Source organism: Halichoerus grypus, chromosome 5 (assembly GCF_964656455.1).
Source record: "Halichoerus grypus chromosome 5, mHalGry1.hap1.1, whole genome shotgun sequence".
In the NCBI taxonomy this organism is placed as follows: Eukaryota; Metazoa; Chordata; class Mammalia; order Carnivora; family Phocidae; genus Halichoerus; species Halichoerus grypus.
Genome location: NC_135716.1, coordinates 13,277,671 through 13,290,025, shown reverse-complemented (window position 1 = coordinate 13,290,025; position 12,355 = coordinate 13,277,671). Strand labels below are relative to the sequence as shown.

The window sequence follows — 12,355 nt, the reverse complement described above, 5'->3', positions numbered from 1 at the left end:
CTGGGGAGGATCAGGGTGCAGAAAGCTCTTGTAAGACCGCCTGGCACCTAGTGAACAGCCGCCTCGACTGCCCCCCCCCCCCCCCCCGACTGCTTGCTGATGGCTCATATGCGGCCGCCAAGCTGGGCCCTGGGGCATAGTCATAGAGGAGGCGTCCATTTGTCTTTCTTTTTCTTGGCAGGAGGGGGTGGTGGTGCAAATTGAATTTCAGTTTTATGCTTTGTGGTTTTCTGCACAATCCGTCATAACATTTGTACAGCAGGTGGCCCGGCTTCTGTGGGGAAGCCTGTGCTCCAGCCCCGTGGACGGCTGAGGCCAGCCCTCAGGTGTGTGTCTCCTGTCCCGTGCCTGGGCCCTCGGCCATCTTTCATCTGGGCATGACTTCAGACTGCCAGAAAACATTACAAGGGCGATGCAAAGATCTCGCGCACACTCAGAACCACCACCTCTTGGTTCAGTCTCACCCCGACCCCTTCACACACACACACACACACACACACACACACACACACACACACACACACACAGTTTTTTTGAACCATCTGCGAATAAGTTGTAGACATGCCCTTTTATCCCGAAGTATTCGGCGTGTGTTTCCTAACAGCAAGGACGTTCTCTTATATAAACACCACGTAATGATCCAACTCGGGAAATTCAGCTCGGCTGCAATTGTATTATCTCCTCCACAGGCCACACACAATTTCATCGGTTGTCCCAATAATGTCCTGTGGGACTATTTCCCCCTGATTCTACATCACCCCTGCATTTAGTGGCCATGTTTCCTTAGCCTCCCTTTATCTTGGAACGTTTCCTTGGCTGTTCTTGACCTTGATGTGTTTAAAGAGTCCAGGCCAGTTTTGCTTTGTAGAATGTCCTTCAGTTTGGGTTGGGGCCCTCATTCCTGAAGGTTCACACCGTACTGCTTGCTTTCCTTCATGCTCTGTAATCCTTGGTGGTCCCGCATGGCTTGTAATTGAGCAAACTAAGGTATAGGGAGGTCAAGTGAATGGAATGGTCCATGGTTCTGTTCCTAGCTGCTTGCAGAGCTGGGATTCAAACCCAAGACTGATCTGCCTGCCCAGCAACACAAACAGTGACAGCATGTAGACCCTGAGAATAACCCAGTGTGAATCAAGCACTTACTCTGAGCTGGGCATCGTACTTAGCGCTGTGCACACCCTGCATGCATCCTTGTCCCAGTCCAGAAAGGTAACTGCTCTTAGGAGCCCTGATTTACACATGATGATCAGAGAGAGTAAGTAGACTGCCCAGGGTGCACAGCAGTTAGCTGGTAGGGACTAGCTCTGACCCCAGCGGCCTGTGTCCTGAGCCCACTTGTTGCCTCGCCATCAGCCCTGCTGGATCTCATAGCATCAGGGGCGGTACTGACCATACTTCTGTGATGTCACCTGGGATCACTGCTGGGCCCAGTGCTGAGCCAGGCTGGAGGCTTCCACCCGCTTTGCTGACCTTGCAGGAGAGGCACAGATGTACCTGTGTTTATGTCCTTCCCCCAGGTCTTCTCCAGAGGGAGCAAACACATCCCAGGGCTGGGGCCTGCTCTCGGGGCCTTCCTGGGGAAAGCTGTCCTGTCCTCCGCTCCTACAGGTGCCATAGTCCACCTCCACGGTCTATTTGCAGCAAATGGATGGCGATTTGATGATTTCCAGGTCAGGAATCCCCATGTAGTCACTCATTTCACAGCCAGCTCTCTCTCCTGCCAAGTGGCCCAGGGCTGCCCACCCCCCCCGGTGGTCCTGGCTGCCATCGGTGTGCCCAGTTGGCCCCACTGCCCAGGCTGCATCCAGGTGGCATTCAAGGCCAACTACCCCGATGATGCGGTGGCTGCTCCCAGCGGAGCTGCTGATTATTTATTCAGTGCTGTATGTCACACTCCATGCCCCTCACCTTCCCTTTGGAGACAGGAAGGTGACAGCCCTGCCTTCGGGTTGTGTAGAGGACACTTGAGGACAGGACACACTTGGAATTCCACTAGCAGAGCAATGGGGGTCCCTGAGCATACTGGCAGAGGGCCCGTCTCTGGGCCCTAGTCTGCCTCTCACCTCCGGGGGACCTTGGGGTCCTGGTCTGCCTGTCCCAGGCCCTCCGGTCCCTTATTCATCTGAATACAGCATTGGGCCCCAGCGGTGATCCCAAGCCACGTCAGGGAAGCACTGTCAGCATCCTGAGAAAGCCTGCGGCCCCCTGGTTCAGATGCAGGGTATCTCCGTCCACTGCAGAGCAGGTGAATGTCCCGTCCTTGGGACCGAGTGTCAGGCAGGAGGTTCTGGGAGTAGCAGCTACCTCCCCCTTCAGGCCCAGGCTCCGGACACCTGCTACGTGTTGGGCCTCCCTCTGCATCCCAGCTCCCTCCTCTGCTGGGGTTGATGGATTCCTGAGAAGTGGCCAAGAGAGTCCTGTCACCCTGTGCTAGGCCAGTCTCCTTTATCCCTGGCTCGTCTCTGTGGGTGGGAAGTGACCGGACTGCCTGCCTGGCTTGGTGCATTGAGGCAGGGCTGTGACCTTCCCACTCTGACCTCCCTGGCCGGCCCAGGACTCCTCCCTGCATTGCTCTGGCAGTGAGCACCTGGCTGGACTGGCTCCTGGGAGAAACTTGGAAGTTTTAGCTCCTCATTTTCCATGGAACATTGCTCCATGTGTGTGTGGTTTAAAACATTAATTAAAAACATTAATCAATTTGGCTGCCTTGGGAAGAGGTTCTTTTTCTGCAGGAGCTGATGTTGTGTGTTATTGCTGCCCCCCTTTCAAGGAAGAGGGAGTGAGCTTGCAGACCAGCGATTCAGCTGCATATTCCTCCTTAGTCCCTCTGAGCTTTTGTGTCCACGTCTGTAAAATGGGGATGAGGTTTATGCAGCGACCTGACCTCCTGGGGTCACTGTGGGTGCTCAGTATGGTCCCGTGAGGATATTCCTCAGCAAAGTGTCCTGTGCAGACGGTGCTCGTCAGTGGCGCTGTTAATTTGATTCAGTATGGTGCTCTAGTACCTTAGTGTTTGCAGAGCACCTCTTGTGTGCTCTGTCTTGTCTAATGCTGGTGGCACAGCTGGGAGATGGGTGAGTGTTGTCCACTGCACGGATTCTGACAGGCGTCGCTTGTTCCCTTGGCCCGGAGTGCCAAGCCCCTACACTCGATAAGTCACCGTGCTGATATGAAGAGGGGAGGCCTTTTCCAAACCCTTACTGGGAAGAGACTAAGAAGTTAAGGCCCGAGTGTTTGCTTAAGTGGCATTACTGGGAGCTGACATTTCTCAGTGTCCACAACATGCCAGGCCCAGTGCTGAGCTCTGTGAAGATTCTCACTTAACACTAAGAACAAACCTCTAAGATGAGATACTAAGGTTTGGAGGGTTTGCTCAGGCTCCTAAAAAGACTCGTGTAGACCTGGAATGCCGATCCAGGCGGTCTAACAACCAGGGAGCTGGGCTGCTGCCTTTTCCAGGCAGAAAGGCGAATTCATTTTTGACAGTAAAGCAAAAAAGTGCCTTTAAAAATGCCTGAGAAGTGTGGGAGGCTGCCCACGGCTGGAGCATAGATGTGCCGAGGAGGGCAGCCTTCTGAGCGCGTTGCTAGTCAGGGGACTTCCCTGAGTGAGCCTCTTCTGCTGGGAACTGGGACAGGGCACGGGGGTGAGACTGGCGCCCGGTGGGAGGAGACAGGCCCTCCCCAGCTTGCAGAGCTGCTCTGGGTCTGTCCATGATACCGACACGTCCAAGTGAGGCATGTGACAACCAGGGGGCCTCAGAGAAGCTAACTGTGACCACATTTTTCCTGGAGGAGGGTGAAGGAATCGGTGGGGTAGGCAGGGCACCTGGCCTCTGCTCTCGGCAGGGTGAGGGTCTTTCTCTAGCTGTTCCTACACTTTAGGGCAAATTTCCCTTCAGAACTTGTCAGTCTTACTGATGCTGAGGCCATGTTCACTGAGCTCCATCTTCTTGATGATCTGGTGGCTAAGATGCTGGGGATTTTGAGGGGGTGCAGGAGGGAGGTCTGGAACAGGGGAGAATCACCCCATTGTAAATGTAACTGTGTGGCTTTTTTTTTTTTTTAAAGATTTTATTTATCCATTTGACAGAGAGCACATGCATGCGTGCACGAGCCGGGGGGTCGGAGGGGCAGAGGCAGAGGGAGAAGCAGACTCCCCACTGAGCAGGGAACCCCTGGGATCATGACCTGAGCCGAAGGCAGACACTTAATCAACTGAGCCACTCAGGCACCCCAATAGTGTGGTTTTTGGTCGTGCTATGCCGCCCCTTGAAGGAGAAAAGTTGGTGTCTGCACCCACCCGGCTGAGCATTCGGCTCTGCTCTAGGTGTCTTAGGAGGTCCTTCCAGAGCTGGTAAGACAAGCAGCAGCCTCCTTGCCCCATTCTCCCCCCCCCCCTTTTGGCCACCTCATGTAGCCATCTTGATGATCAGTTAGGATAAGAACCCTGGTGAAGCGACATTTTTTGTTCCCTGAGTAATACATGATGTCTGCTGGTCACATGTTACCAGATGACAGTGTGCAGCTCAGATAAATCTCACAACCTAGTGAATGTGACACCGCTTCCATGGCTCATAGTATCCCCACCGTCTGTGGAATGGGTTGGACATCCAGGGACAGGACATTCTCAGAGTGACGTTACTAGGTATGTCTCTCCTTTCCCTCTACCTAGAGTTCCTGGACTCAGGTGCACGAAAAAGCTTTAGTGCGGATGGAAAACGAGATCGATGGGCAGGGGTTTGGGAGGCAGGAAGACCTGGCTCTCTTTCTGGCCTGGCCTCTCATGTGACCTCTGAAATACAGAGCCATCAAAACTGGTCTCGTAGGAATAAATGGCTTAACATAGGGCTTGGCACATAATAGTTGCTCAGTAAATGTCTGCTCTTCTGAAGCTTCTCCTTTAGCGTCTAGTAAGTGTGCACTTTGTGTTTTTCAAATGAATGGAACCTCTCAACAAATCTGTTTAGAGTTAGCATTGATACTAATACTTCTCTGTCCTTTTCTTGCCTATTTACAGAATCCTGTCACACCTCGGATTTTGGTGCTGTAAGTCTGAAAAACAGACATATCCATTTGGTACTGTAGAGGGACTGTCCTTCTCTGAACTAAAGCTGGGCCATTTGGGGATTTGGAGAATAAAGGTAAGAGATTTCTCCTCTTGAGCTTTATGAAGCAAAAAATTGCCTTTGGAATCGGTGATCTCCTGCAACGCAAGTTGGGTTGTGGTTCTTGACTTCTTGGCCTGGCTTCCTGTGCTGGTTTGAGAAGCTGGCTTCCCGTAACCTCACCCTGACACCTGGGACCTGGTTCTCAGCATTCGGTGGCCTTACTGTTGTGCTTTGGGAGCTCTCCCTCTGTGCCTAGCCGAGGATGGAGCCCACCACCTCCTAGGTGGATACCCCATGCCTTTCCTCCTGGCAGAGGGTGGCGGATACTCCAGCTGTCCTGTTGAGTCATGTGGGGACTGCACTGGGGGAGGATGAGAAGGTGCATTGGGAGCAAAACACCTCTTGGGGCATGTAGAACGGAATCCCTGTCTCTCTCCCGCCCCCTTGCATTGCATGCTCAGTCCCACGAGTCAGAAGCTGTCTGGGGTAAAGGAAGAGGTGAAAACCCGGGGTTTCAGGCAGACCTGGGTTTTCCTGGCTTTGCCACCTGCCTCACCCTGGGCGGATCACTCAGCTGTTCCAAGCCTCGGTTTCCTGATCTGTAAGATAGGGATCATATTAGCTCTTGCCTCGAGAGGATGTCGTGAGTATTGAATAAGATAGTGGAGATGGTTTATCATGCTGCCTGGCATGGAGGAGGAAATGCTCCAAAACAGGAGGGTATTTTTTTTTTTTAAGATTTATTTATTTGAGACAGAGAGGGAGAGTGCGCACAAGCGGGAGGGGTGGAGGCAGAGAGAGTGAGAATCTCAAGCAGATTCTATGCTGAGCGCAGAGCCCAATGTGGGGCTCGATCTCACGACCCTGAGATCAGGACCTGAGTTGAAACCAACAGTCCCAGCACTTAACCAACTGCACCGCCCAGAGACCCCAGGATTTTTTTTTTTTTTTAACTCATTAACTACACCATGTACAGTTCCTTCCACACAGCAGGCTCTTTCCAAGTCCTTGGTCTGCTCTTCTCTCTGTGTTTCAGGTCCCGCCAGGTCTGTCTGGGAAATGGCTTGTGCATGGTGCACAGACCTCCCTTCCCTGAGCAGAGTGCCTGACTTCCTCCCGCAGGCTGCAGCCAGCGATCTAGGGCATGCCTCCCTCAGACCCTGTTATGTCTCTCCCCCACCCACGCCCATGCCCCCAGTTGCTCGTGACCTTGTTTAGAGCAAAGGACTGTCTTCTACGTCCTGACACCCCACCCGACACCCACCTGACACTACTGTGGATATTGCAAGAGCAGAGGAATGAATAATTAAAAAGGAGGAAGCAGAAAATAAGAGAGAGAGAGAGAGAGAGACCCAATAAGAAGAAAGTTCTTAAAGACTTAGAGCAAAGAATGAGGTCAGTTGCAATTTTTTTCCTTAAAAAAAACAAGGTGTTGAAAAGAATAAATCACAATGGAACAAGGAAACGTGGTTCAAGTGGGGACCGGTGAGAAGACAGGTGTGGAAGTCGGAGTGAGAGGGTAGCAGAGGATGGTGTTCACGTGCCCCTGTGTCTTTTCTCTTGTGCCTTAAATGTGTCCGAGTGCATTTGTATCTCTCGTCTCCTGTGTCCCCCGCGGTCCCGTGACCGACGTGGTGGCGAGCCTGAGGCCCCGCCCTTCACTCAAGGCGGGGGAGACTCACACACACATGGGGTTCTCCAGACTCCCCACAGGCAGGGGAGGGCCGCGGGGGCTTTCTAGAGGGGGTGCTGAGCTTGAGGCTCTTGGAAGTGGCACGAAAGCGAGACCCAGTAGGAGCCGAGCTGATTGCAGTTGGGGAGCCTGTGCACCCTGTGCTCAGCAACCCGGTGCATCGTGTCAGGAGCTGATTTCCCGCTGTTCGGGGTCAGAACTCGTCTACACTGAGTGCCACTGCCAGGCTGCCTGTTCGGCTCTCAAGCGCTCAGCCGGTCCCTTGCATTTTGTTTCCGGAGCCCACGCTCCTGATCCAGGTAGCCGACTTCAGAAGCAGGAGTACCGTGAATGTACCCCAGCCTCTTGTGTGATCACCCTGGCGTTAGGGTCGGACCACGCCGCTCCCATCGGGGGTGTGGGCAAGGGCAGATGGGAGTCCGGTCACTGGGCCGGACGAGCTGCAGGCTGGGAGAACCGTCTCTTGTTGCCGCGGCTGGGAGCGTGAGTGGTGTCGCCTGCATTCTGTGAATGGAAGAGAGGCCTGACTGATCTGCCTAGGGGTGATTGGAAAGGAGTTTCCCCAGAGTTCAGCTGCTGGGAGTAGGCAGATGGAGCAGGGCTGGATGCTGGGATTCGGAGGCGCTCCATCCTGAACACATCCCGGCAGGGCTGGTCTGTGCTGGGGGCTCCGAGAAAGGCGTCCGCGCTGTGCTCGTGTGTGTGGTTCTACCCATCCTGAGGACACCGTCATTCCCCTAGGGGCCTGTCTGCCTGCACCCCTGCTGTCTGTGAGCCTGGGCCCTGGAACAGAGGTACCAGTAGCCCTGCATTTCCCCGCCCCCGCCCAGCGCCCCCTCCTAGGCCCCCGGGGACCCTGGGCAGGTCCTTCACCACTCTCCAGGCTTCTCATTTCTCAGCTGCAAAATGGACCAGTCCCCCCTTGGGCCGGTCTTAAGGAGCCCAAAGCTGGCCTGAAAAAAGGCTCAGCCGAAAGGGAGCCCTTGTTGCTGGCTTCTCCTCCACCTCCTTGCCTGTCTAGCTTCTGACGGGTGATTCTCCCATCCCCACCCCTCCTTGGACATGCAGACAGGCTTGCCTTCTTCCCTCTGACCCTCACCTTGCTCTTTTGGACTCCCCTCCTGGCACCATCTCCCCCTGGGAGCATCTCTCGGCTCCTGCCCGATGTTCTCAGGCTGCCTTCCGGCCCTGACCTTTGGGGGAGAGGGCACCCACGGGCTCCTGCCTGCCTGCCTGTCTATGGACAGGAGCCAGCCCTGGTCTTTGGGCACAGCTATTTATTTCTCTGTCTACAGCACTGAAAGAGCTCCCGGCCCGCTCGGGACTCTAGGCTTGAAACAGAACACGTATTTTCACCCAAACACGTCTGCTATTAGCCCATTTTACTATTTACTCTATTTCTTGTGGTTTCATGCTGAGGTTTTTGGCTCATTGCATTTGACCTGGAGTTTATTTTTAGTAGTGGAGACAGAGTTCAATTAATGTCAGAGTGTGAGGGCATATGTAGAAGAGGGATTCGCAAGTCTGGAGGGAAATGCGCCTAATTTTGTTGTTTCTGATCCTGCCTGCCGTGCCGGCAGGCATCGGGCTTTCTCAGCTGTGCCACCATGGGCTTAGGCAGAGGCAGGGCACGGTGTCCTCGCCACCCCCTGGAAAACAGAAGTGCTTCTGGGACTCTTTCGGGGATGATAACCACTGCGCTTATCATCATGTGTGATCATTATTACAGTTATTATTAAAGGCCAGACTTTGTCGCTTGGGCTCTTGTTATGTCCCCAGTGGGCTTCATTGTCTCCAGAAGCAGCCTCTGATTTTCTGGAATATCAGCTCTTTCCCCTGCACTGTAAATATTTTGAGAGAAGGCTGTGCGTCTTGCTCTCTCTCTGGTCCCGGCTGTTGGCATCATGACAGGCACGTAGGACATGCTTGGGGAATGTTTTCTTGGACCGACTGAATTTGAGGACACTGAGTTTGGGCTAGAAAGTTGGAAACAAGGCAGAAAGTACTTCTCTCTCAAGGGCTCCGCAGTTGGCTTTGGGAAACAACTTAAGCACTGCGTCTGCTTAAGGGCTTTCAGTTTATAAAGGTCTCCCTCATCCTTTCTCCTGTCTCTTCGCCCCCGAGTCTGGACTGAGAAACTACAGCGTCTTGCTCTGCAGGCGTCTGCAGTAAAGGAGGGAAAAGCCACCATTCTTGCTCTGAAGGCCATCTGGAAATGGAGACTGGCTTTGTGGATCGCTGATGTCGTGGACTGCATGTTTGTGCCACCCAAAATTCATATGTTGAAACCCTAACCCGGAATGCAGTGGTCTTAGAAGGCGGGGCCTCTGGGGGGTGATGAGGTCATGAGGGTGGAGCCCTCAGCGATGGGATTAAGGGTCTTAGAAAAGGGACACCAGAAGAGAGTCGCTTCTCTCTGCTCTCTGCAGTGTGAGGACGAAGCCAGAAGACTGTCTTTTGCAAACCAGGACCTGAAATCTGCCAGCACCTAGGTCTTGGGCGTTCAGCCTCCAGGAACCTTGAGAGATGTTATTTAAGGCACCCCGTTGGTGGCGTCTTGCAATGGCAGGCTGAGCAGACTGGGACACCGTATCTCACCGATGAATGACCTGGAGACTGAGAGAGATGGTGCTGGTGAGGCCTCCCTGCTGGCTGGTGGTGCATTTCAAGTTTGCATCTTCAGAGTCCGGGCACTCAGGCCTGCCCCACCTGATCTGCAGGCTCTCTGGACTGTCTCTTTGTGGCCCCTCACGGCTCCATCTGTCTGTCTGTCTGCCTCTCCTGTGATTTTTCTCTGCCATCTTCCTTTCTCTGTCTGCCAGATTTTTCTTCTGAAGATGAGGATCTTTCTCTCAAGAGTGCCTCTTGGGGGAAGGGAGGAGAGGCTAATGGGGCTGCACTGGGATCCACCTCCGCAGCACCTGGTGTGGTGGCCACCATGATACGGCAGATTCCTCCCTCCCTCCCACCCTCTTCCACATCCTTGCCGTGAGCCAGGGAGCACCCCAGCTCTGAGAGACAACAGTAGGTAAACACACTGGGGGAGACAGTGTATTCAAACAACTGTGTTTGCATGGTGTTACAGCCTAAATGTCTGTGTGCCCCCCATCTCCCCCAGATTCGCACGCTGAAGCTGTCCCCCCTGTGTACTTGTGTTTGAGTGAAGGAAGTAAGTCAGCTTAAATGAGGTCAGAAGGGCGGGACCCTGATCCGATCAGATTAGCGTCCTTATAAGAAGAGACACAGAGAGCTGGGAGAGCTCGCTCTTCTCTCTCTATGCCATGTGAGGTTGCAGCAAGAAGGTGGCTGTCTGCACGCCGGAAAGAGATCTCTCATCAGGAACCGAATGGGCTAGAACCTGGATCTCAGACTTCTTGCCTCCAGAGCTGCGAGAAAATCAGTGTCTGTCATGCAAGCCTTGTGTGCCCTCTGGAGTTTGGTTACGCAGCCTGAGCTGACTCGGATGCGTGGTGGATGCACAGCTCGGGCCACGGGCCATGGGGAGGTTGATTGCCATGGCCCCGAGGCTCCTCTGTGAGAGCTGGGTCCTGGCTGACACCTTCGAACCTTCACAATCCCATCTTGAAAATGAGGTGCCCACAAGAGGGACTGTAAGAGCTACTTTTGTCTGTCCTGTCTGTATCCTGATGCAGAGCTTCCCCAAGCTGGGCCCTGCTCATAGTCGTCATTCGTCCTTTCTTCCTTGCTCACACAGAATCCGGTATTTCGTGAACACTACTGTGCTCGTGGCATCAGGCTCCTGGAAATAGAGGCAGCTCGATCAGCGCTGTGAGGCCCTACGAACAAGTGCTGTCCTTATGGGAGTAGAAGTGGTGTTGGGGCACAGTACTTGTGTCATAGTAAAAATATGAATACTACGAATAATAATTGTAGCTCAATACTTTCCATACATATGTATCTTCTTCTAAAGATTCTATTTATTTTAGAGAGAGAGGAAGAAAGAGTGCACACAAGCAGGGGGAGGGGCAGAGGAAGAGGGAGACTCTCCAGTAGACTCCACGCCCAGCCTAGAGCCCACGACCCTGAGATCAGGACTTGAGCCGAAATCAAGAATTGGATGCTTCACCGACTGAGCCACCCAGGCGCCCCAACCCTTTCCATCTATCATCTCATTTACTTTTCCGAACGTGTGAGCGGATGGAGGTTAAGGAACACACCCAAGATGATAAATGAAAGCGTCTCCCCGTGGAATGTGTGTGATACAGAGTAGTACTCTGGGCCTTTGCATCATTTCAAGTTCCTTTTATTTTGTAACTTGAGGCTAACATTCAGAAGATTTTACTAATGAGAGAACCATTTGCTAAATTGCAGTAAGTGCTCCATATCCTGGGTTAGCCCATCCCAGTGTGTCTCTTGGTGCCTCTTACCCCAGATGCGCCCCCTATTCCTTCCAGTTGCTTCCCAGCTTGGGCACCAGATTCTCTCCGGGTGAGAAACCCTTCCCTTCCTGCTCCCCTGGGGTCCAGGTTTGTCTGGGTGGCTGGCTCCAGTGGGTTTGATCCTTGGTTTGTGATGGGTGAAGTGACAGCCCCACGTGGCACACAGCTATCTCGTGGCTCCTCTGGGACTTGGGTGGCTTCCAGAAGCCCCGCACTGCTGCCTTCTGGGTCCCCATGGTCTCTCTGACGAATGACCAGCTTGCTGGGAATTCACATTCTTCTGCTCCAAGCCATTTTCTCTCCCGTTTTGTCACTCTGGCAGAGCTAGTCGTGGTGGGTGCCTTTGGGAAGAAAACACCCATCAGTGGGATGGATGCAAGCTGGCCTTTTTTTTTTTTTAAACTTCCCTGCAAAGATGAAACCTTTATTAAAACGCAGGAATTGACCCGTTCCAGCATCTTACAGTGTTCGGCCTCAAGGACTCATATGGCCATTTTTCTGCTGTTGCAGACCAGAGGCACCCTGCCTTCATGCCTGTGGGAAATCAGATGGGGGAGGGACCTTTAAAAAGGTTGGATTAAGGGAAGATTTCATACAAATAAAAATAAGAGGAAAAAGAAAAAAGAAAGACCAATTTAAGTGCCATCCTCTCTGAGCTTGCTTCTTCTCTGAGTGTCTGCCCCTGCCCCTGCTGGGATGGGAGGGAATTGGGACCTCAGCAGGGGACCTGTAGCAGAAGGGACCCCGGAAGGACCTGAGCCTTGGTCTCTGCTTTGCCACCTGCCAGCCCTGGGCTGGGAAGAAGGCTCTTGGTGCTTCTGAGCCTTGGTTTCCTCCTCTGCCGAGTGAGCTGTTCTGAGCACCAAATGACATTGTGGTCTGGCTCTTCAGAGGCACCTGAGATATTCCACCAGTGGCCGTTGAGCTGACATATTCATTGGCCATTTGTTTTGGGTCTTCGAACCTGATTGTCCCCAGTGGGGGCGGAAGGCAGCGTCGGAGAATCATCACAGGAGCAGAAATCGAAGCAAATTTTCCAGGAGTCATCATTTTTACCTGTACCCCTTGTGCTTCCACTCTCCCATCCATATCCTTCACACACATTTTTAAGCAAAATTTATTTTTAGAACAGTTTTCTATTTTACCAGAAAA

The 12,355-nt window shown here is 53.1% G+C and overlaps 1 protein-coding gene across 6 annotated transcripts in view; it reads left to right on the top strand.

Moving 5' to 3' along the window:
• LOC118530831 (uncharacterized) overlaps nucleotides 1-12,355 on the top strand; it is a 250,586-nt gene that overhangs the window by 138,926 nt on the left and 99,305 nt on the right. For all 6 annotated transcript variants that reach the window (XR_013447685.1, XR_013447684.1, XR_013447686.1 and 3 more), the window contains one exon: nucleotides 5,020-5,143. Coding sequence is in view for 3 of the 6 variants with exons in the window: in XM_078072011.1 (XP_077928137.1) it covers nucleotides 5,020-5,143 (124 nt within the window). In the remaining 3 variants the exon portion in view is untranslated. The remainder of the gene's footprint in view (nucleotides 1-5,019; nucleotides 5,144-12,355) is intronic.